Genomic DNA, 25,368 nt, shown 5'->3' with positions numbered 1-25,368 from the left:
AAAGGTTAAACAGGTTAGGACTTTATTCCCTGGAGCGTAGAAGAATGAGAGGAGATTAGATAGAGGTATTTAAAATTATGAGGGGGGGATAGACAGAGTAAATGTAGATGGGCTTTTTCCTCTGAGGGTAGGTGATATACAATTTAGATGACATGGGTTAAGGATGAAAGGGGAAAACTTTATTTAAATTTAGACATAGAGCACAATAACAGACCATTTTGGCCCATGAGTCTGTGCAGCCCAATTTACACCCAATTAACCTACACCCCCAGTATGTTTCAAATGGTGAGAGTAAACCAGAGCCCCCAGGGAAAACCCGCAGAGACATGGGGAGAACATACAAACTCCTGACAGACAGTGTGGGATTCGCTGACTCAGTAAAGGCTTTGTGGTAACCATTATGCCAATCATGCATTCCGGAGGAACATGAGGGGAAACTTCATCATACAGAGAATGGTGGGAGTGTGGAATGAGCTGTCAGCTGAAGTAGTGAATGTAGCCTCGATAATAACATTTAAGAAGAATTTGGACAGCTACATGAATGGGAGAGGTATGGAGGGCTAAGGACTGATGATTGGGACTAGGCAAAAAAAAAAATGGTTTGGCACAGACTAGAAAGGCTGAAGGGGCCTGTTTCTGTGCTGTAATGTTCTATGCTTATACGTTTGATAATGTCTGTGTTCTGGGGCACTCAAATAACCAAAACAGAATGAGATTCAACCAGGCAGTGAACTTTCACTACGAAGGTTACCATAGTGGTTAATGCCAACGGTCTTGAACAGCGCCAGCGATCGGGACTGGGGTTTGAATCCTGCGCTGTCTATAAGGAGTTTGTATGTTCTCCCTATGTCTGCATGAGTTTTCCGTGGGTGGCTCCAGTTTCCTCCCATCGTTCAAAATGTACCCGGAGCTGTAGGCTAGCTAATTGGGTGTAATTGGGCCACAAGGGCTCATGAGCCAAAATGGCCTGTCACCATGCTGTGTGTCTAATTTTTTTTTAAATTAAAATTTCCTGAATGCACTTGTAGAAATTTGACAGAATATTGACACCATGCCAGATATCCTCAGACCTTTTAGAAAATATAAGCATTGGTGTGCCTTCCTAATGGTTCTCTGCAGAAATCACTGAAAATTAACTTGCAGGTCGAACAAACAATGAGCAAGAAGAATTGATAGAATAATGAAGAATAATGTCACCACACTGGAATTACAGAGTTTTGGTAGGACCACACCTGGAAATGCTGTGGACAGTTCCGGTCTCCCTGCCTGAGGAAGGATATTACTTGCAATGGATGGAGTCTTGCGAAGATTAATTACATTGATTCCTGAATGCCGGCGTGGGAAAGTGTTGTCCTATGAGGGGAGGTTAAACAGACTGGCCCTATGCTCTCTGATTTAGGAGAATGAGGAATGGGGCCACAAGACTCGCACCACCAGGTTCAGGAACAGTTGATACCCCTCCACTATCAGACTCCTCAGCAACAAATTCACTCAGAGACTCATTTAAGGACTCTTTATTGTGCACGATTGATTTTCTTTTTGTTTTCTCTGTATTGCACAGTCAGTTTGTTTACATTTGTTATCTATTTACAGTTCTTTGTTTACATGTTTACATTGTGTACAGTTTATTGCACTACCAGTTAGTGGTAATTCTGCCATGCCCTGCAGGAAAAAGATTCTCAAGATTATATGTGATGTCATGTATGTACTTTGACAATAAATCTTAAATCTGAGATTTACCCCTTGGCAGGGGTATATAGATTCAATAGTCACAGTTTCAAAATGAGGAGTTTTCAGTTCCAAACCGAGATGACAAGAAATGTCTTCACCCAGATTGTAGCGAATCATTGTCATAAAGTTATGGATTCGTATAGCATGGAAACAGGCCCTTTGGGCCAACTGACGGCATAGTTAGCGTTATAGCACCAGCAACCTGGGTTCAAAACCGGTACTGCATCTAAGGAGTTTGTACGTCCTCCCTGTATCTGTGAGGGTTTTCTCTGGGTGCTGTAATTTCTTCCCACCCTTCAAAATGTACAGGGGTTGTAAGTTAGTCCGGGTATTTGAGCAGCACAGCTACATGGGCCGGAAGGGCCTATTACCTTGCTGTATCTCTATATTAAATTCAATAGTCTGTGCCAATCAATTTACCCTGCCTGCACTCGGCCCACATCCCTCCAACCCTTTGCCATTCATGAACCTGTCCAAATTTCATTTAAGTATTATAGTTGTACCAACTTCTGCCACTTGTTCCATATGTGTATGCCCTCTGTGTGGGGAAAAAATTTAAAGGTCACCATTTAACCCCCTCCCCTTTAATCTTTGCCACCTAGATTTAGATTTGCTTATCCTGGGAAAAAGACGGCGAGTATTCACCTTATTATTTTGCATACTTCTATGAAGTTCCCCTCTTCCTCCAACCTTTAAGGGGAAAACAGCATTAGGGCCTCCCCAGTCTCTCCCTAAAATTCAAAAGCCTTTCTGTCCCGTTAGCATTCTTTTGAATCTTTTTTTTAATCCAATTCAGTTTTATTTTTCTGATAGCAATGTGACTAGAATTGCACACAGTGTTCCAAATGTGGCCTTAACAATATCTTGTCCAAAAGAAACCTGACTTCCTCATTCCCATTTTCAATAGTCTGACTGATGGAGGAAACAGTGTACCTGTACCCCTCAGTTTCTCTGTTATACCACACTGCCCAGGGCTTTACTGTGCAAGTTCTCTCCTGGTTTGACTTATCGATGGGCCACACCTTATACTTATCCAAATTAAGTGCTCCTTGGCCCACTGACCCATTTTTATCTTGTATAACCTTCTTCATTGTCCACAATAAGATCAATTTTAGTATCATTCACAAATTTACCATCTGTATTTTCATCTCGATTGTTAATAGGAATGATGAGCACCAGCACTGATCACTGTGAACCCTCCACCACAATGCTCTCTCTCCTACTGTCAAAGGAATTCTGTACCTGATTAGTTAGCTCCCTTTGGATCCCATGTGTTCAAATCTTCTGGATAAGCCTACCTGTGGAATCTCGTCAAAGACTTGCTAAATAGACAATGCCTCCTGGCTTGCTTCATCAATCTTCTTGGTCTTTTCTTTGAAAACCTCAGACAATTTTGTAATTTATCCTGCACGCAACCATGGTGACCATCAGCCATTGTTTTCTCTAAAGCACCTTGTCTCTCAGAATCCCTTCCAATAACTTGCGCAACACAGAATTATTTTTGCAAGAGGGTGGTCACAACGTCTTTACAGTACCAACGATCAGGATCGGACCGTGGTTCGAATCCCACGCTGTCTGTAAGGAGTTTGTACTTTTTCCCCTTGCTTGTGTGAGTTTTCTCCGGGGGTTCTGGTTTACTCCCACCATTCAAAGACATACCAGCAGTGTAGGTTAATAGGCAGCACAGACTTGTGAAGCAAAATGGCCTGTTAGCATGTCTATATTTTGTCACCAAGAACTGAGAAAATTCAAGATGGAAGTTGCTAGAATATAGAGGGTTTTTTAAAAATATAGACATGCTAACAGGCCATTTTGCTTCACAAGTCTGTGCTGCCTATTAATCTACACTGCTGGTATGTCTTTGAATGGTGGGAGTAAACCAGAACCCCCGGAGAAAACTCACACAAGCAAGGAGAGAAAGTACAAACTCCTTACAGACAGCGTGGGATTCGAACCACGTTCCGATCCTGATCGTTGGCGCTGTAAAGACGTTGCGCTAACTGCTACACCAACCGTGCCGCCCCAGTTGAAAGTGCTCTGAGGGAAAAGATCAGCCACGATCTTATTAAATTATGAAGCAAGTACTAGTGGCCTGCTTCAATCTCTTGCATGTTTATGTATGCACAGTTTCTTTGGAAACATGCTGGTAAAATTTGCCTAATTTTAGACAGGCCTTAGGTCACCATCTTCTGCTCTGGGCAAAATAATGAAACTAACAAATTTTTAAGATATTAAGTTCAAATAAAAGCAGAAAATTAGGAGCAGAGGGCACAGGTTCATGAAAATTGAATTTAAACAGATATTGCTAGAAATTCATTGCTCAAATAAATAACTAATAATCCTCCTGATACGCTGAAAGGCATTAAGGACATTCATAAAGATATAATGGAATATGTAGGATATTAAAGGCCCAGACTTTGAACTGAGTGTCCTTTCCAATCCTTGATTTTTTTTCCTTATTCTTTGCACCATTTAATTAAATTTTTGCACAGCAGCCTGTTTTTCAGGAAATCAAGGCGATTAGTGAGGACACAGGGTAAAGAACCTTGAAATTTTAATAGCTTTTTACCGTGCTTAATTCACCAAAAACAATGGAGCTCCAAACCCTCTTTGCTCTTAGGCAATGGGGAAAATAAGAATTAAAGTCGTCAATAATTTCACCAGTGGGGCCTCACAAGAACACCATTGTTGCTGGACTCAAGATTTTTTTCCAGGCCAGCAGGTAGGGCTCTGCTTTCTGATCAGGAAGATTTGGGCATTCGAATCCATTGCTATCCACGTTAGAACTAAATCACCATGGGAAGATGCATTTTAAAATGAACTAGGCATCTCTTAAATGTAAAGTTCAGCAGGTTCTTTGACTTGTATATTGTTAAGCCAGCTATATGGAGTGTTACACAGCTTGTGGACAGAATCAGTTATATATTATTAGTGATTATGATTCCTGTATGTTCTTTTCCTCTAAATATAGACTGCATGGAGAACATTAACTTTATGCAATATTTGTACAATGGATTTCCAGTCAAAAATGTCTTGTTATGTCGCAGACCAGCAGTAATAGAAATTCACCAAGACAGTGTCATTGTTTTCTTTTAAAACAATATATTTATTAATAACTACTAATATAACACATTAGTTAAATCAAACCCAATGATATGCTAATATGCGTGCATGTGCATGTGATACCCAGACCATTGTAGCTTAGGCTCAATTCTGGAAAGTCATTCCAAAGTTCAGTCTTAGAAATCCTGTGTTGAAACACAGACTCTTAAATTGATGCCCAGAAGTAATCACAAAGGGGGAGAGAGAGACTGAGTTACTGGACTGTTGAAAACTCATGAATCCTTGTCGAGTTTCATGCTGAGAAATATCCTTTCAGATGAACGGTTGTCACAACTCCTTTTCCTTGCGTAGGGGAAATGAAACGTGTGACTTCCATGATGTTTCCACAACCTAGGTACAGGTCAGTTGAAGTGACCTTTCCTTTGGTCATGGTGTGGTTCAATAATTCTGCTGACAGGGAGAATCAGCCAAATTGTCCATTTCACACAAAGTCACTCCACCTCCGTTTTCCATGAGTTGGCTGGTAGTCAATAATAAAAATGCTGTTTCTTCCAGTGTCCCCTTCACATAACACTCTCACCACTTGTGTCTCTGGATAAAGGAACAAATGTTCTTTCTCTTCCTCCAGAGTATCAACTTTGGGTAGAGTCTGTACTAGATGTTGCCACCCAGTCTCTCCACAGTCGTGAATGTTTCAGCTGGTACTAGCCCTTAAAGTGATACTCACACTAAATGAAATGGGAGCTCATAATTACCTAAAGCTCATATTTTTTAAAGTTATTTACAAATTAGACATTTTGTTCAATCTCAGATTCCTGATTTTCCTGGGAATTTTGAGGTGAATATTCTTGATACATTTTTTGAACCACACCCTCCTTATAAAGGCTTAATCTCTCTTATTTATGAAATTGGCTGATTTAATATAATTGGCCCCATTAATAAAAAAATCAAGAATGCTTGGGAGCAGGATTTGAACCTTTCCCTGTCCAATGAGGTTTGGAATTCTATTTTTAAACTGATTAAAACTACATCCCTTTGTGCACGGCATTTTCTGCTGCAATTTAAAGTGGTTCTTCGAGCACATATGTCTAGATTAAAATGGTCTAATTTTTATTCGGACATAAATCCCTGATGTGAAAATGTAAAACAGGTGAAGCTTCCTTATATTTTGGACCTGCCATAGCTTAGAAAAATTTTAGAGGGAATTTTTTCAAACATTATCAGCAATTTTTAATTTAAAATTGGAACCTAGCCCTTTAATTGGTCTTCTTGGAAAATTCCAAGAAGATGATGTGTTACTATCTTCAATTTAATGGTGCATTTTTATCTTTTACTTCATTGATGGCCAGACATGCAATTTTGATTAAATGGAAAGATAATACTCCACCTACACATGCACAATAGTGAAAGGAATATAATGTCTTGTTTAAACTTGGAAAAATATTGAGATCAGCAATTGATTTCAAATGAAATGGGATTCATTTTTGGACTAATACTATAATCCTAAGATTTAGTGTTAAACTAGATTTTTGGCATTGTGTTGTCCATCTCTAAGACTGTGCCACCTGGATTTATTAATGTTAATCTTCAACCTTGCTTAGGTTGTTATGTACTATTTTAGTGTATTGATTGTGCTTTGGAACTTGTATTTGTGATCATTATTGTAACTCATCTTGTTCATTTTTTAATTGTCAAATATTAATAAAAATATTTTTAAAAGAACTGTAAAATTTGTTCAATCAAAAGATAACACACTTCTTTTGTTCTTTTCTCTCAGGAAGGTGAAAGGAAAACCTTGATTGATAAGTTGTTTGCCATCCAAGAAGTGTGTGTAGCTGTGCAAAATGGCCTGAATGAAGTTGCTTGCCTTTATGAAAGAATAAAAAAGTGAGTGATGTAATATTGTGTTTGTCCATTTTTGTTCTCGACCTTGCAGTCCTTTTGAGCGAGGTGTGTACTGGTCTATTTTGGCAGGGAACACCAGTCCAGGATGATGAATGATCTGCTTGTGTCATTAGTTACCTTTCCACACACAATAAGGATTTGCTGTTCTTGCTCTTGTGTGATTAATCTTTTGGAAAAATGACTTGTGGCTTTTGAAATGGAAACCAAAATTGGTCTTTTCAGAGGTAGATGATTTTAATTGAAATGTGGAAGCATACAAAGTCAGGAACTAGAATGCTGGTAAATTGATTATGATACATAAATGTTATTGGAGCTATTCTAACAAAAGATTTAATAATAGATTATGTGATTTTAGAAAAATAAAATGTATGCTATTTAGTAACACCAATTCCTCAACAGATTCCAGTTTTTTTATGCATGATAAAATATATTCTTTTCTTGATTTATTTCTAACATTTCCTGCTACAACTAATTTAAATGAATAGAATGTTATATGAGAATATAATTATAACTGTTATAAATAATGGAAGCATTTGGATATGAATTAGATAAAATGATGGCAAGGCAAATTTCAAAAATATATCATGCTAAATTTGACTGAAAATGCACCATTATAATTTTAATGTGTTAGTTGCCCAGCAATTTTGGCAAAGAAGAGACATCACATCAACAATAAATCACCACAAGTTGCTGAACATGTTTTGGCTTGTTATAGGTTTAATGAAAGCAGAATCCCATTCTTAACCTCCCTATGGCTTTCATAAAGTTATGGTATTTGCACATTAATTAATTAATGTTTATATTTTCTAATATAATGACATACAGCACGGTAACAGGCTATTTCGGCCCACAAATCCTAACTGCCCAATTAACACCCAATTAGCCTACACCCTCAATACGTTTCAAGCAGTCTAGGAAACTGGAGCCCCCGGGGAAAACACACGTAGACAGGGGGAGAACGTACAAACTCTTTACAGAAAACACGGGATTCGAAACCTGGTCCTGATCGTTGGTACTGTAAAGGTGTTGCACTAACTGCTACACCAACCAAATTTTAATAACAATTATTAATGTCACATATCAATCTTCCTTGTCCAAAGAGTAAATGATTATAAGTGTGAATTCTTATTATTTCAGATTGTGAATTGTTCTGGACAGCAGTAGATATTTTTTGTTATATGTTATCAGAATCAAGGGATATGAGGTTATAGCAGAAAAATGGTGCTGAAGTAAAAGATGAATCTTGATCACATTGAAGGGTGAAGCAGACATGTGGGACTGAATGACCTGCCCCCTACTTCTATTTCTCATGTACAAAAAAAATACAATTGAAACATTGTATTTTATTTCTTTTTTACTCTGATATAATTTTTTCTTTCCTTTTCTATTTCTTTCTTTTACTGAATTAATATTCAGTTCTCCACTTCAAATTCACATACCATTTTTTCAGTTATTCCTACTTTTTAAATCCTTTAATCTCATTGGTTGGTTATAAATTATATTCCATTTTTCCCTACCCAACCAGATGCACTTGTTGCACTTTCAGAAATTCAATCTAGACTATTTACTAACCATACACATAAATGAACAAAGCTTGACAAATAAGCCGTGCACGAGTGTACTGTTCCATCAAAGTCTGCATCATATTTTTTAGGTAGGCAACCTGCAACAAGAAGATATTTAGGAGCATGTATCTATTTCACCTTAAAATTGCAATGCTGATCTCCAAATATAAACAAGGGCGCAATACAATTACAGCAGAAATAGGCTTCTCGACCCCTCAAGTTTGCCCCAATATTTAATATGACCGTGGCTAATCTGCCCTGGGCCTCACACTCATCAGGTATGCTGGTCCTTATGACCCACTTGTCTCTAATATTTCAAAGGTTTGCCTAATGCCTTTTTTTAAAAAAAATGTCAATGACCTAGCCTTCACAATTCCTCTTGGGCAGAATTATTTCTGAAGGTGTGTATCAGCTTTAAATGACTCTTTAATCTTGTGGTCATATCCCCTCGCAAGTAGAAATACCTCATCATCTACCCTCTCATAGAATATAGGGGTAGCACAGTTTGCAAAATGGTTAGCAAAACACCTTTACAAGCGCCAATGATCTGGACTGGCATTCGAATCCCACACTGTCTGTAAGGAGTTTGTACATTTTCCCAGTATCTGCATGGGGATTTTCACCAGGGGATCTGGTTTCCTCCCACCTTTTAATACTGTGACAGATTATGCTATATTTTATATTAAGTATAGATTTTTTTGGAAGATAGATTGTGGGGTTTTTAGTTCGGTCACACACAGATACAAACATTTCAAAATAGATCTTATTTAAAATGCAAGAGCTTGGCTCAAGCGAGGAAGTCCAGGCTCTGAGTGTCTTTGCTAAAACTTTGAAGAATGCTAATAAGGACTTCACAAGATGTTAATTGCTCATGCTGTGGAGTAATGGATATTGCTTTGTAAAGCAACAGATGAACGAACTCGGAAGATTAGGTCCAGAGCTGCAGTCTCTCTGAGTGCAATTGGCTGTTTTAAGAGAGTAATATGGTTTTTCTCAGAGTGAGAGTGAGAGTGAGAGTGAGAGAGAATTCAGTTCTACAGTTCAACAGCAGCAGCTGGGACTGGAACATGATAAGCTGGCAAGCTTGTGGAAAAACCCCATTTTGAAGATGGGTTGTGAGTTCTTAGTTCAGCCTTGTGGTTCATACAAGAGGAGATGATTGGCTGCATAATATTTCACTTGAAATAAGGGAAACAAAAAGGAAGTCTGTGGTTATCATCTGGAAAACCCCGATGGGGAAGTTTCTTCGGCAAGATGCTGAAGTGGCTGATTAGAAGGAATCAGTTGTAGATGTCCAACGAGAAACAAATCTCTCGCTCTGAAAACTGACAAGAACCATCCTGAGAGGTAACCATTTACCTTTCAAACATCAAAGCCTGGTGAAAATTCATAAATGTTAAATTCTGTGCACAGTATAAGAATTGCCTGATACCAGTGAACTTGGAGCAATGAGAAGTGAGATTGGACTGTGAATCATTGCATGCAATCATATATTTTTCATTTCTATTTAGTACTTTCAACTGGACCGTCCCATTCCTGAGCTGGTTGGCTGTGTTTGCCCTTACTGTTGGATCAGTAGTCCTTTGTTTTGTTCCTCTCAGATACATTCTTCTCATCTGGGGTAGGCCAAACTTTTTCTCTCTCTTTGTACATAGTTCATCAATGAATTAAATATAATAATTTTTGCTGACATTTTTTTTAAATTGTCCACTAATACTACTGGAATTGTATGGAACAGCTATGGAACCACAAATAACAAATGTAATTATATGGATATTGGCCTTATAAATTGTCTAATTGATGTAAAATGAACCAATATGGTCATACTGTAATAACCAAGGAAAATTATGTGATTAATATATTAACTTCTGCACTGCCAACCCATCCAGGAAATTGTTTTAATTTAATACAGTTTATTCAAATGTTCCATCATTCATGTTATTTTAGAATATTGTTTAATATAATGTATCATTTATTTCCTGGTAATATTAACAATATAAGCTTGTGATATCATTTACATTTTGTCTATATGAAATTGTTATTTTTTTATATTATTTTATCATTCATAAAAAAGATGCAAGCTTACACTGTATTTTCTAAATTATAAAAATACCCTTTTAATATTCCCATGGTAGCATAAGTACCTTCAAAGTACACAAACTTTGATATCATTCCTTTCCTTTCTTTTCTTTTTCAATTTTTTAATGTTTTTTTATAACAAATATAGTACAATAAAGAAATCGGAATGAAACTGAATTTACAATATCTCACATGTATAAATATCAAGATAAAATTTCAAACAGTATAAACTCGGTCCCCCCTCCACTGGACTGGGTGAAGATAGAAAAGACATCAAAGATATTATTTTATATATATATATTTTTAAAAAACCATCTAACCTACTTTATTTAAAAAAAACAAAAAGAGCATCTGAGCAGCTTATCCCGAGGGTATGCTTTTTGAAATATATTTCTTCAAAATGAAACAATATGCTGTAGAGATTCCACCATCAGTCAAGAGATGATTATTGCTCCCATCATTAGGAGCTTCTGAGCTCCACTTCGGAACAATGCGATTGGATTATTTGAGTCCAGGTGAACATTAAAAAAAACCTCATAGAACAGTCAACAGCTTCAGGCCATGAAATGTCCTGTTGTCATCTGTTCAGTTTTAAAGGGTTCCTGTCCACCAATGAAGCCTTAACCTCAGCCCTCTGAGAGAGAGTCCAGAGAACTGCTGATGAGCCAACAGCCCTATAAATGAGTGTTAATGATGGCGATATAAAACTTTGTTCGTGACAAGGAATGCACATGTATTCTTTTTCTGAGGCGAGATGAGAAGGGAGGGAATTACTCATTTGAATTCATTTCGCATTTCAAATTCTTATGTTTTTCTTTTTCTTTTCATAACATAAACCTATGCAGTGTCATCATTAACTCTAAACAGCAATTCAAACAGAATAATTTTAAATAAGCAATTTACAATATTAATAAGGATGTAGGAATTTAGTAAATCCACACAGTTGTAAAATTCTAATGCATTGCTGACTGTTCTTCTTTGGCTTGGCTTCGCGGACGAAGATTTATGGAGGGGGTAAAAAGTCCACGTCAGCTGCAGGCTCGTTTGTGGCTGACAAGTCCGATGCGGGACAGGCAGACACGGTTGCAGCGGTTGCAGGGGAAAATTGGTTGGTTGGGGTTGGGTGTTGGGTTTTTCCTCCTTTGCCTTTTGTCAGTGAGGTGGGCTGTAACATATATTTATATTTATATTTATATGCATAAAGTATTGAATTGCTTTGAAAGTCATATTTCTTAAATAATGAAATGATCACAATTACATTGATCAAGTTATAAATTATGAGCATGAAAAATATTTTTCTTAAACTGTGCATACCAAAATCACAAAAAGCTGTTGTGAAAATGAAATAACTACTGTCATACCTACATTACTTTAATCTTGCATGCCACATGACAAATGTAAAATGGAGACACTTTTTTGTGCATAGCCAAATTTGCAGGTGTCCAAAGTACCTCCAGATACAGGTTAAAGAAACCATTGTCATAGAAACCAATGCTGCACTTCACCATTTTCTTGGAGTAGCCACACTGTGAAGATTACATGATGGTGCTGGAGATTTACCAGCATGATGGTAATGAAAAGAGACTGGTCTGTTTTCCCTTGAATAGAAAGGGGACATGATTGAGGTATATAAAATTGAGAGGTGATTTAGGTAGAGTGCATGAACCCTCTCCCCTTTATCAGAGGTGAATAAAATTAGAGGAAATAAATTGAGGTTAAGCGGTATGATATTGAGAGCATTTGAGATAGACACTTTTCACCCCGAGGGTGGTGGTTTCCTGGAATGCACTTCCTGAGAGTGGAAGCAGAGTTGCTGACAGTATTTAAGAAGTACCAAGCCAAGCACTTGGATCATCTAGGCATAGAAGGCAACATTCACTCTGTTATGTCTCTGTGTTACTTGGGAGGCTTCTTAAACAACTTAGAGATGCAAGATTCATAACAAAAGAGACTTACTGCATACCATAGTGGTGCACTACAGTTACTACAGTGAGAAGAGTTATTCTTACATGGTTACAAATTCGTTCACATTATCCTGATTATATAACATCCCTTCATTTCAAGATAAAGAAAAAAATATTGTTCTTTATCACTTTCTTTCCAGTGCAACTTAAGTAACTGAACTTGTATACTAATTTATTTACACAAATATTTTTAAATGGTTCTTATTGATATTGTACTAGTGGCAGTATGTTCCTTCACCATCTTGTGGATTTGGCTGCGACCATTGGGCTCTGTGTTGCTGGTACACATGTAGGTGATGTAGCTTGTTGTACTTCACCTGACAACAGCTGTGTTGATGTTTCGGTATCAGTGGTTGTGGTCTCTTCACTTGATATTGGAGTTGCAGGCTTTGCTGGTATTAAAGCCTTCTGCTTCATCACATCTTGTGTCAGCCAGATGTGAATTCTATTCCTCCTTGGTTGATTACCAGAGTCTGTCTTGACAATGTATGATCTTGGTGTCACAGCTTCTCTGATGACCTTTGCTGGGGTCCATGTTTTCAACATCGGCTCTTGAATATGCACATGCTGCCCTCTGAAGAGTTCAGGCAATGTTTGTGCATATTTGTTATAATGCTGGTGTCCTTCTTCTTGTGTGTCAGCCAGTCTTCCTTCTTGTTTCCTCCTGGTCTTCTGGAGGGTGTATTCTGCTTGGGAGAGTTGTTTTATATCTCCTGCCATTTAGCAGTTCTGCCAGTGACTTCATGTCAGGTGTTGCTCGTAATGATAGAAGAGCGAGGTCTGGGTCTTCTTTTGTTTTGTGACACTTAACTCGTGTGTATCTCACAGTTTGCACTTGTCTTTCAATGAACTCATGACCTTTGGGGTAGTATGGCGATGATGTAGTGATAACAAACCCATACTCTGCAGCCAGCTTCCTGAATTCTTGTCACGTGAACCGTGTTCCATTGCCACCTATTACTTGCTCGGGTATTTCTTGTTCAGCAAGGAACGCTCTCATTTCTGAGGTTATAAATGATGCTCTCAGGTCTTTCACCCTTTTGACAAATGGAAACTTTGAGTAGTAACAGGCTACTATTAAATACCAGTCTTGATTCTCGGTGAACAAGTCTGCTCCATCTATGTGCAATGGCCTGGCAGGTACTTCTGTGGAAATCAATTCCTCTTTTTGTTGTGTGTTTCTGTGATGTTTTTGGATATCTTCTTCATCTGGATCTCATAATTGACAGACATCAACCGCAACTCCTGGTAGCTATCCAGACCAAGAATTGCTGGTCCATCTGTGTTTACCACATAGAATGTACAGAGGATGTTCTTTCCCTTGTGGCAGCGATTGATCTTAGCTCTCCCTAGCTGCGTGATCATGGGTCCACCATAGGCCGTTAATGTGACATTTGTTATTTCCAATGCACCATCTTTTGGTTACCCTTTTATTATGTTCTCTGGGAACATCTGGTGGTAAAGTCTGAGTGAAACGACATTGCTTTGTGATCTAGTATCCAGCTTCACCTTTAGGTTAAATATCGTAGGCTTCTTCTGATTTGTCCTCTGTATTTGGATCCTTGTGTGCAACTTGATTCCTTCTTTCTCGCCCGACATCTCGTGAATGTGTATGGAATCTATGTCCAGTATTTGGGTGTCAGAGTCCTCATTGTTGTTTCCTCTTATGTGGTGGATCTTCTTCTTGTCTTTTTTTTTTCACTGTTATTACTCTTTTTTTTCATACCAGACTTGCACATTTTCGCCCAGTGGTTTGCTTTACCACCTGCTCTACATTTAGAACCATATTGCAGGGCATTTGTCTCGGTCATCGAAGGGGTGTTGTCTGCTGCACTTCCTACAGGTCTTGGGGTTTGCACATTTCTGAATGTGTTCTTTACAGCATCAACCTTTCCTTCTCTTTGCTGTGGGAGAGTCTGCACAGATGGGGATTTCATTTGCATCCTCATGGCTTCGAAGGCTCTGGCTGTGTCTATAGCTTTAGCCACTTTCAAGCTATCCTTCTCTGTAAGAAACTTTTGCACTTTGGGATGGGAACTCCCCCATATTAGTTGATCAACTAATCTTTCCTCTATATCCTTAAATCTGCATTTTGCAGCAACAATTTTTAGTCTCATGAGGAAATTATAAACGGTTTCATCAGTCTCTTGTATTAAGCCTTGAAATTCATAGGGTGCAGAGACTACTTCAGTGGAGCTACTAAATGAATTCATCAGACCCAGTGTTAGTCAGCAAAGACCCTTTATTTGAATTAGCCTCCTCTTTACATCCTTTCTGGCCATGGCACCTGGCACTGGAAGTGATATCACCCCATGCCTGCCACTCACCTGTAGGGTACGTGTCTTAAAGTAAAGATGACGGGAGACCCGTGCCATCTTGAAGGTGAATACCCAACACCTCAGTGTGCCGCGACCCAACCTGCAGTGCTACGCCTGGCCCCCCAGCCAGGTGAGTGAGCAGCGATAAGCCCACGGCACTGCGTGGCCACTCGGGCGACGGTTCAGCCCACTGCACTCTGCGGCCGCTCAGCCTGGTATAAGTGTTTAATTTTATGATTAGACTTGGGCTTCAATGTGAGAAGCCAACTTTGCAAATATTTGGTCTGGATCATTTTTCTCCACCTCTGTAAGCTTCCAGTTATTAAACAAGTCAAGGCCTCGCTCCCCTGTCCAGAGAAGTATATAACTGACCTTCTCTGCTGTTGCATTTTTAAAATAGCTTTTGAATGCTAAATTGCACTTCTGGTGAAACATTTTGAATGATGCAACAATGTCTTCAGCCTCTCAGTCCATCACCGGGTGAACTGCTGTTGCTCCAGCCATTTTTTTTCAGTAATGTTTTTTCTCTTCCCCTTCATATTTCAGTGACTTACAATCAATTGTATGGCTTTATTCTTCTTATACTGCTGCCACCATGTTATGTCTCTGTGTTACTTGGGAGGCTTCTTCAAGATTGAAATAACAAAAGAGACTTTACTTACAGATGTCTTCCATCATCACAGGAAAACTGTTCACACACACTCTTATACATATACATACGACCCACAGTTTGTACTACAGTGAAAAGGGTGTAGTCTTACGTGGTTACAAAATAGTTCACATTATCATGACTAGATAACTATATAAAGAGACCTGCAGGGTGAGAGAAAAAAACCAAAGCAAATACATACACATATTTTGCAGGTCAAGTCTGTCGGGGATCTCCTCTCCTCTGCCACTGCGAATATGGTTTGGGTTCCGCTATGGCACCCTGGGCAGTGTGTGTCGCGGTCTGTCATCACCAGTTACACTTCACCAGGGGAAAGGGACAGGTGAAGGGAGGAAGGAGTGTGGTGTTGGTGTATCAGGGGTGACAACAGTTGCCGGGAGTGGCGTGTAGTCAGCAGCAGGTTTAGGGACCCCCCCCCCCCCAAGATGGCAGTGGGGGGAAGTGTCTGTTGGTGGTCAATCAGAGGGGCATCTGATGGTGCCAAATTTTGGATGGAGATTGTGTCCTCGCTCCCATCAGGGAGGACCTCTTGCATTCATGAGGTATACTTTTAGAGGCTGTACATAGGAATGATTGTACAGAGAGTAGTGTTTCTGGGAGGACCTCTTGCCAGCGGGAATCAGGGAGGCCCCGTGACCTCTGGGCCAGGAGGATGGTTTTCCAGACTGTGGCATTCTCCCATTCCACCTGCCTATTCCCTCTGGGATTATAGCTGGTGGTCCTGCTCATGGCAATGCCCATGGCGAGCAGGTACTTTCGCAGCTCATTGCTCATGAATGAGGTCCCCTGGTCACTGTGGATGAAGCAGGGGTACCCAAAGAGCATGAAGATTTTGTGGAGGGCCATGATGATTGTAGTTGTGGTCATGTCCGAGCAGGGGATGGTGAAAGGGTAATGGAAATACACATCAATGACGGTGAGAAAGTATATGATCCGATTTACGGATGGGAGAGTCCCCTTGAGGTCAATGCTCAGGACCTCTAAGGGGCGCTTTTGATCAGGTGCGCCTGTCTGGACGGTTTGCTCTCGGCACAGACCTGGAAATTTTTGGTCATTGTTCTGACTTGCTCAATGGAATATGGTAGGTTTTGTGCTTTAAGGAAGTGGAAGAACCTAGTCATTCTGGGTGGCAGATGCTGTTGTGGACAGTCTACAATCTGTCCATTTGGATACTAGCAAAAGTCCAGTGGGAGAGAGTGCCTGCCAGCTCGTTAAGCTTACAGGATATTGTAGTTATAGGTAAACAGTTCAGTTCTCTACCTGAGGATTTTATCATTCTTGATTTTTCCCCTCTGCTTGTGTATGAACATGAAGGTGACCACCCGCTGGTCCGTGAGGAGGGTGAAGCATTTGCCAGCGAGGTGGTGCCTCCAGTGGCATACTACCTCCACGATGGCCTGGGCCTCCTTTTCGACTGAGGAGTGATGGATTTCAGGGCCTTGGAGGGTGTGTGAGAAGAAGGCATCAGGTCTCCCTACTCGGTAGAACATGGCAGCCAGGGTGAAGTCAGATGCATCACTCTCAACCTGGAAAGGTGTGGAATTGTCTATCGCATGCATCACTGCCTTGGCCTTGATACGGCCGAAGGCTGAGCGGGCCTCTGCTGACAGGGGGAAAGAGGTGGCCTTGACCAATGGGCAAGAATTGTCCACATAGTTGGGGACCCATTGAGTGAAGTACAAGAAGAAACTCAGGCATCTCTTCAAGTCTCTGAGGGTGTAGGGAAAGGGTAGCTCCATTCAAGGGCACATGCAGTTGGGGTTGGGACCAATGATGACATTTTCAACCAAACACCTAAGAATGGCTCTTCAGGTTATCCGGAACACATTTCTCCTTGTTATAAGTAAGGTTCAGGAGCTTGGCAGCCCAAGAGAATTTTCGAAGGTTGGCATTGTGGTCCTGAAGGTGTTGGCCGCAGATGGTCACGTTGTCAAGATATGGAAAGGTGGTCTGCAGGTATTAGTTGTCCACCATGTGGCCCCACTGGAAAATGGTGACACTGAAGGGGACTCGGAGGAAGTGTTAGAGGGGTCCATCTGCCTCGAATGCAGTATACTGGCGATCATCTGGGCAGATTGGGAGCTGCTGATCGGTTGACTTGATGTTGATCATGGAGAATACCCAATATTGTGCAATCTGATTGATCATATTGGATATGCGGGGGAGGGGGTACACATCAAGCTGCATGTACCGGTTGATGGTCTGTTCTTCACCCCATATTTTACTACGACCACACAAGGAATTGTTTGTTGAAAATGCTGAAGGGAGATGGGGCCCATCAAACTACAATTTGATGCTCTTAAGTTGGCACTGGAAGTCCAGTCCCAGTAGCAAGGAGGTGCAGAGATGTGGCATGATGAGGAACCTTAAGTGTTTGTAAACTGTGCATCCAATGGTTAAGGTCACTCTACAGGACCCATGGATGTCTGACGCATGGGATTTGGACGCGAGTGATATGGCTGACTGGCCGTATTTCAAGGGATAGGCGCATAACAGTATCAGGGTGAATAAAGTTATCCGTACTCCCACTATCAAACAAATAGTTTGTTACATGCCCGTTTACTTGGATGCCCATCATGGCCCTGGCGAGTTCATGATGTCGCTCTTGGCTCAGGGTTGTGGAGGCCAATATTGACTGACTGTCTGATTCCAATGAGGGCCTGAGTTCCCAAGATGGCCACCCTCACTGTTCCCCCACAGGATTCAAAATGGTGGCCCCCATGACTCATATGTGGTGTTGCTGGTCTGCAGAGGGGATGGCGCTGATCACGCTGTCTGGGGTGGTGGCTGACTGCATGCAGTGCTGCAAGGTTTCACAGGCGGGTTAGACAGGCAGACTTTTGCGTAATGTCCCCTTTTCCCAATCTAGTGCATACTGTTTCCTTGGCAGGGCAACTTTTCCTCAGGTGCTTGCCTTGCCTGCAGAAGTAACATTTGGGGCAATCACCTGCCTCAGCTGCCAAGGTCTCAGGTTGCTAGTGGAGTGCGATGATGCCTGTGACCATTCGCTCACAGTGCGAGATGGACTCCCATCCCAAGATTGAGGAACCAGTGGCAGCCAATAGGCAGCCGAGTAGTTGCCTGAGTTTTGGAGGGCCACCTCCAGCATCTCTTTTAATTCAACCATCCTTTGCAGTGCGACTTTCCTCTGCTCCAGGAGTTGGGTATCTGGACTGGATGCCAGCCACATAGACGGCCTGGATGAGGTCTTCTATGTGGTTGTTACAGGTTTACTGTTGCATGCCCTGTAGAGGGCCTGGAAGGCCCGTAGATAGTCGGCACTCAACTCACCAGGTCACTGCTTCCTAATGGCCAGGAGGTGTCATGCATAGACCTCCTTCACCCTTCTGCGATACAGGACCTTTAGGATACCCATGGCCTCCGCATATAATTTGGCATAATTGATCATTGGGAAGACCAGGGGTCTGACTTGTGAGAAGAGGACCTTCAGTCTGTCCTTGCCTGTATTAACAATGTTCACGATCACCGTCGGGAAGTCCTCAAAGCAACATAGCCAGAGTTTGAATGTGTTCAGGGCATCAGAGGATCGAGGATCAATGTGGAGTCTCTCTGGTTTCAGGTATTGCTCCATTTTCTTTGAAAAATGTAGTCAATAAAATCAATGCATCATCAATTACCAGAAAAGACTGAGGTTATAAAACTGATGGGCTTTTATCGACTGGAGCAGCACCCAGCCTCATCAACTGATCATGGCAGGAAAAGTGGGGAGCAGGCAAAGGGGTAATGGGTAGGATTGGCCTCAGGAGGCGTATCCAGCCGGCAGTAGCCAGTCACAGTATAGTAGTGGTTCACCACACCCATCGTCAGGGAAGGAGCAGGGTTAAAGATGAGCATTATCAATTTGGGCTTGTGTTGGAAATTTGTGGCTGTGTAAGGCCTCACAGAGCATCAGAATAGCACTGCAGATGGTAAGGCTCCTTATCTCGACATCTCCAGTAACAAAGGCACTTTGGCTCTGAAAGAACTCTACTATCTTAAAAGATTGGAAGTTGTAAGTGGATTGTTCCCCATTATTGCTTCAGTTTCTTTTTTTAAAAGGAATGATTAGGCGAACATGTAGTGATTGTGTGCCAAGTGCAACAAAGATAGTTAAGTAAGTGGGCACATCATTCTGGTTAAAGATGTTTTTGTGTTGGGTATATATAGAATTCTAATTAGAAGACTGCAGCTGCTGGGAAATGGGAGCAAGTTGGAGCAACTCAATGGGTCAGGCAGCATCCAAGGAAAGTAATAGGTTTTAACAAGAAAGGGGCAGCAGCTGAAATAAAATGGTGAAAGGGGGGGATATGGGGAGGAGCATGGGGTTGGCGGGTGATAGGTGACCACAGGAGGGAAGGGGAAGAATCAGGGGGGGGGGGGTGGAATGCTGGAAGGAGGAAGTTGCTCTCTGATATGGTGAGGGAAGGAGGTGGGTAGGTAGTTGAAGGAAGGAAGGTGTTGGTGACAGGCAGCTAGAGAGGTCGGGGAAGGGGGAAAGAGAATGAGGAGGACGAATGGAGCCAGAGAGATAAGGGTAAGTGAAGGGGAGGGGGGGAGTTGCAAACAGGGGGTGACCGAAAACTGGAAAATCATAGAAACACAGAACACGACAGCACTGAAAAACAAGCCCCTCTAGCCTGTGATGAACTGCTATTCTGCCTCGTCTCACTGACCTGCACCCAGTCCATATCCCTCCCACGCATGTACCTATCCACATTTTTCTTAAATGTTAACATTTCACTTCAGCTGGCATTTTACTCTCCCACTACTCACTATGTGCAGAAATTTCCCCCAATGTCCCTCATAATGTTCTCCTTACACTCCCACTAATGTTCCCCTTTGCGCAGCACAGTTAACATGATACTATTATGGCACCACCAATCTGAGTTCGAATCTAGCGCTGTCTGGAAGGAGTTTGTACATTCTCATCTTCAGGTCCTCATGGTATCCTCCAGGTGCTCCGGATTCCTTCCACCTTTCAAAACATACGTGATTGTAGGTTAATTTGGATGTAATTGGGCAGCACAGGTGTAAATGGCAAATTTGTGTATGGAATTTGAATTGAGCTGAGCCACACAGTCATGAGTGTAGAGAGAGTAGAGCAGTGGGCTAAGCACGCATCCTTGAGGTGTGCCTGTGTCGATCATTAGTGAGGAGGGGACTTTGTTTTTGATTCATACTGACAGTGGTCTTCTGATGAGGAAGTTAAGGATCCAATTGCAGAGGGAGGTGCAGAGGCCCCAGGTTTTGAAGCCTGCTGACCAGCACTGAGGGGATGATGGTGTCGAAAGCTGGGATGTAATCAATGAAAAGTCGCCTTTTCCATGGCTGAGTGGAGAGTCAGTGAGATTGCATCTGCTCTGGAATGATTGTGGTTGTAGGAAAATTGCAGTGGGTTCAGGTCTAAGGAATGAATCCATTCTGGTCACAACCAACCTCTCAAAGCATTTCATGTGTGAGCTACTGGGCAATAGTCATTGAGGCAGCTCGCTCTGCTTTTTTTGGACACTGATACAGTTGACGCCCTTTTGAAGTAGGTCGGAATCTCTGACTTCAGCAATGAGGTTGAAACTGCTCATGAGCACTCCAGCTAGTTGATTGGCACAGATTTTCAGAACTCGACCAGGAATGCCATCAGGGCCTAACACCTTGCACAGGTTTGCCCTCTTGAAAAATGTTCTGACGGTTGTTTCTGAAACAGATATAACAGGGTTTCCAGCTTCTGCAGGGATTCTAAATAGTGTAGCAGCACGCTGCGGCGGCGAGCGCAACCGGGATCCAGCAGACTGCACAGCAGTACTGGCCCCAGCAAGCAAACTGGCGGACATACGGCTAAGGCAGCATAGGGGCCAGCATCCCCAACATGGCACTGGCCCCCGCTCCACAGCGAACAGCTAGGGGACAGTGTGTGGGGAAGAAGGCATTTTAAGGCAATAAGGGGGCTGGCATGTGGGAAACCCGCTATTGTTATGCAGGGAATGATGTCAGTTGATAGGGCAAATGACGGGAATGCCAATGGTATAAAAGCCAGGCTTCAGCCCCAATAAAACAGAGAGCTATACTCGTGTGTGTCTTTCTTTGAGGAGTACGCGGCTATAATTGGTGGCCCCAATGGTTTAGACAGCAGCTAAACTCAACGTTGAGTGAGCTGGCAGCAGTCCGTGAAGTCACATTGAAGCTGCCGACCTCCTGGATGAATTAGCTCCGCGTCTGGTTCAACCAGGCTGAGGCACAGTTTCATATCCGACAGATCACAGTAGAGTTCACACAGTACTAACCATGTGGTGAGCACCCTGGACCAGGACACGGTGAGCCGGCTGGCCAAGTTCATCCAGGAGCCCGTCGGAAAGCACCTACACCACCTTCAAAGACTTACTCATTGAGGTCTTCAGGCTCTCACGGTACAAGAGATGGGCACATCTGCTCCACTTAGATGGGCACATCTGCTCCACTTAGATGGGCATGTCTGCTCCACTTAGATGGGCTGGGGGACATCCCCATCGGCCCTGATGAACGATATGCTGACCCTCACTGGGAACCATGAACACTACATTATGTTTGAGCAGGCATTCTTAGAGCAATTGCTTCTGGTGGACACCAACTTCAGTAAACCTTGGATAGTCGCAGCATGAGCGGACATCTTGTGGAAGCAAAAGAGAGAGTGCTCGGCGTCTGTGGGGCATGTTGCCAAACCCCACAGCCAGACCCAGGCCGAACCATAGAGGGAGCAGCAACCCCACGAGGGAGGTGAGCCCAACAACCAATGGTGCTTCTATCACCAGCGATGGGGCTCTGGAGCTCACTGATGCTGACCACCATGCACATACCAGGGAAACACTGGGGTCACCCATCACTGATGACCAACAAGACCAGCCTCCTGGACTTGAGGGGCCATCAATCAAGGCGGCGGTTCCTCTTGGAAACAGGAGTGGAGGTTAACATGACGGGGGCAGGAAGCAGAAACGGGAAAGTGGGCCCCATGTTAAGAGCTGCCAACAGCAGCACGGTCAGGACCTATGGCACATGCAAGGTCCATCTGCAGTTGGGAAGCAGCCTCTTCTCATGGGTGTTCATGTTGGCAGCAGTGTGACAACCGCTCCTCAGGGCAGATTTCCTGCATGCCCACAGCCTGGTGGTGGAACTGAAAAGCTGGAGACTCATCCATGCAAAGACATTGCAGACCTCCCCTCTCAAGGACACCAGACTGCCAGCCCCCCACCTGGACTTGGTGCAGTGTTTCACAGATGAGTATGCCAAGATCCTCACAGAGTTCCCGACAGTGCTTACCCACCAGTTCACCTCTGAGATGCTCAAACATGGAGTGTGGCATCACATCCTGGCCTAGGGCCCACACTCTACACAAGAGCCATACAACTACCCTTGGAGAAGCTCCAACTAGCTGAGGAGGAGTTCAAAAAGCTGGAAGAACTGGGCATACTATGGTGGTCAGACAGCCCATGGGCTTATCCCCTGCACAAGGTGCTCAAAGCCACTGGAGGTTGGAGACTGTGCGACGACTACTGCCGGCTTAATGAGGCCACTACGCCGGATTGCTACCCCGGACCGCACCAACTTGCATGGGGAAACAGTTTTCTCTAAAGTGGACCTTGTGCAGGGATACCATCAGATCCCCGTACACCCTGACTACATCCCCAAGACCACCATCATCATCCTGTTCAGCTTGTTTGAATTCTTGTGCATGCCATTTGGGCTGAAGAATGCCACACAAATCTTCCAGTGCTGATGGATGCAGTGGGCTGAGACCTGAATGACACCTTTGCCTACCTAGATGACATCCTTTTGGTGAGCAAAGACCAGCAAAAACACTTGGTGCACTTCCACAACCTCTACACCCGGCTGAGCGAGTTTGGACTGACAATCAACCCAGCCAAATGCCAGTTCGGGTTGGAGACCATCGACTTCCTGGTCCACAGAATAACTAAGGAAGGGGCCATACCATTACCCAGCAGGGTGGAGGTCATCCAGAAGTTTCCTAGGCCCAGCACAACCAGGGGACTACAGGAGTTTGTGGGGATGATCAACTTTTATCACAGATTCATCCCCTTAGTGGCCAGAATCATGCGACCCTTGTTCACCTGCATGGCGGACAAAGCCAAGAATGTAACCTGGGACACAGAGTCGATGGAAGCCTTCATATAGGCCAAGGATGCCCTGGCAGGCACCACTATTTTGGCACACCCCAGGGTGGATGCTCCAACAGCCCTGATGGTGGATGCCCCAGGAACGGTGATCGATGGAGTTCTGGAGCAGCAGATTGGAAGGAGTTGGTGACCGCTGGCTTTTTTTCAGTCGGTATTTGTGACTTCCAGAACTGAAGTACAGTGCTTTCGACAGGGAGCTACTGGCGCTGTACTTAGCCATTCACCACTTCCTTGAGGGTAGGACATTTACAGCCTTTACCGACCACAAACTCCTGACCTTCGCCTTGGCCAAAATCTCGGACCCCTGGTCAGCTTGCCCACAGTGTCATCTGTCATACATCTCTGAATACACCATAGATGTGCAACACTTCTCGGGCAAATACAACGTGGTGGAAGATGCACTGTCCAGGCAGACCATCCACATGCTATCAAAGGGAGTGGATTTTGTGGCGCCAGCAAAGGTGCAGCAAGACGAAGTAGAGATGTCCCAGTACAGGATAGCCATGTCGTGAAACTCCAGGACATCCTGATTGGCACAGGTAACACCACCCTCCTGTGTGACATGGCCACTGGACAGGCCAGACCTATTGTTCCAGCGGCTTGGAGATGACAGGTTTTCAATTCCATCCATGGGCTGGCTCACCCATTCATCAGGACCACGGTCCGGCTGGTAGCCAGCAAGTATGTGTGGCATGGTCTCTGAAAGCAAGTCAGCGGGTGGGCGAAGGTGTGCCAGACAGTCAAGGTGCTGCAGCACACCAAGACCCTACCGTAGCACTTCAGACCCGTGGAGTGAAAGTTTAACCATGTCCACATGGACCTTGTGGGACCCCTACCAGTATCCCAGTGGTTCCGCTACTTGTTCACAAGGGTTGACCACTTCACCAGGTGGCCAGAAGCAGTCCCGATGCCAGATACCTCGACGACTTTGTGTGCTAGAGTCAAAGCAGTACATCGGACAGAGGAGCCCAATTCATCTTCAGCTTATGGTCTGACCTCGCTAGCCTGTGGGGCACTCAGCTACATCACACAACAGCTTATCATCTGCAATCAAATAGGCTGGTGGAGCACTTCCACAGGCACCTCAAGACTGCACTCATGGCCAGACTACAAGGAGCAAACTGGATAGACGAGCTACCATGGACACTGTTGGGGATCCGCACTGTGCCCAAGGAGAACCTCAACACCTCTTCTGCCGAACTCGTCTACAGAGGTCTGCTGGTGTTCCACAGGGAATTCGCACCATCTCCAGACAAGCAACCAGAAGACATAGCAGTACTCCTCCACAGGCTATGGGAACGAGTCGGCAACTTGGCCCAGACTCCACCTGCCAGGCATGGACAAGTGAGGACCAACATACCCAAAGGCCTGCAGGACTGTGAGTATGTTTTCATCTGCAAGGGTCCACATCGTCTTCCGCTACAGAGGCCATACGAGGATCCATTCTGGGTCTTACAAAACAACAGCGCCACCTTTGAATTGGAGGTCTTCACTATGGATAGGTTGAAGCTGGCACACGTGGACCTGGTGCGCCCTGTCAAGACACTGGTACCATGTAAGAGAGGCAGGCCACCAAAGGCGACAGAGACACTGCCTTCGAACATCAAAGACAAAATTTCCAGTTCTTTTTGAGGGGGGGGGTCATGTAGAGCACGGGGAAGAAGGCATTGTAATGCAATAAGGGGCCGGCGCATGGGAAACCCGTTATTGTTATGCGGGCAGTGATGTCAGTTGATGGGGCAAATGGCGGGGATGCCAACAGTTTAAAAGTCGGGCTTCAGCCCCAAAAAAACAGTCATACCTCACTACACCTGTGAGTGACCTTCTTCAAATAGCGCACAGCTACATTAGAATAGTTGAATTCTCCTTTTCAAGGTGTTTAGTTCATTGGGGAGTGAAGCATCACAGCCA

General features: G+C 43.3%; 1 protein-coding gene across 19 annotated transcripts in view; it reads left to right on the top strand.

The window, feature by feature from the left end:
• Positions 1 to 25,368, top strand: part of mctp1a (multiple C2 domains, transmembrane 1a) — a 534,415-nt gene that overhangs the window by 486,357 nt on the left and 22,690 nt on the right. For 18 of the 19 annotated variants that reach the window (XM_069891645.1, XM_069891672.1, XM_069891635.1 and 15 more), the window contains 2 exons: positions 6,572 to 6,681; positions 9,776 to 9,885. In XM_069891645.1, the coding sequence (XP_069747746.1) occupies positions 6,572 to 6,681; positions 9,776 to 9,885 (220 nt within the window). The remainder of the gene's footprint in view (positions 1 to 6,571; positions 6,682 to 9,775; positions 9,886 to 25,368) is intronic. The other variant, XR_011342276.1, reaches the window with a different exon arrangement.

This window comes from Narcine bancroftii, chromosome 1, assembly GCF_036971445.1.
Source record: "Narcine bancroftii isolate sNarBan1 chromosome 1, sNarBan1.hap1, whole genome shotgun sequence".
In the NCBI taxonomy this organism is placed as follows: domain Eukaryota; kingdom Metazoa; phylum Chordata; class Chondrichthyes; order Torpediniformes; family Narcinidae; genus Narcine; species Narcine bancroftii.
The sequence above is the reverse complement of the archived record's forward strand: the minus strand, read 5'-3'. Positions and strand labels throughout refer to the sequence as shown.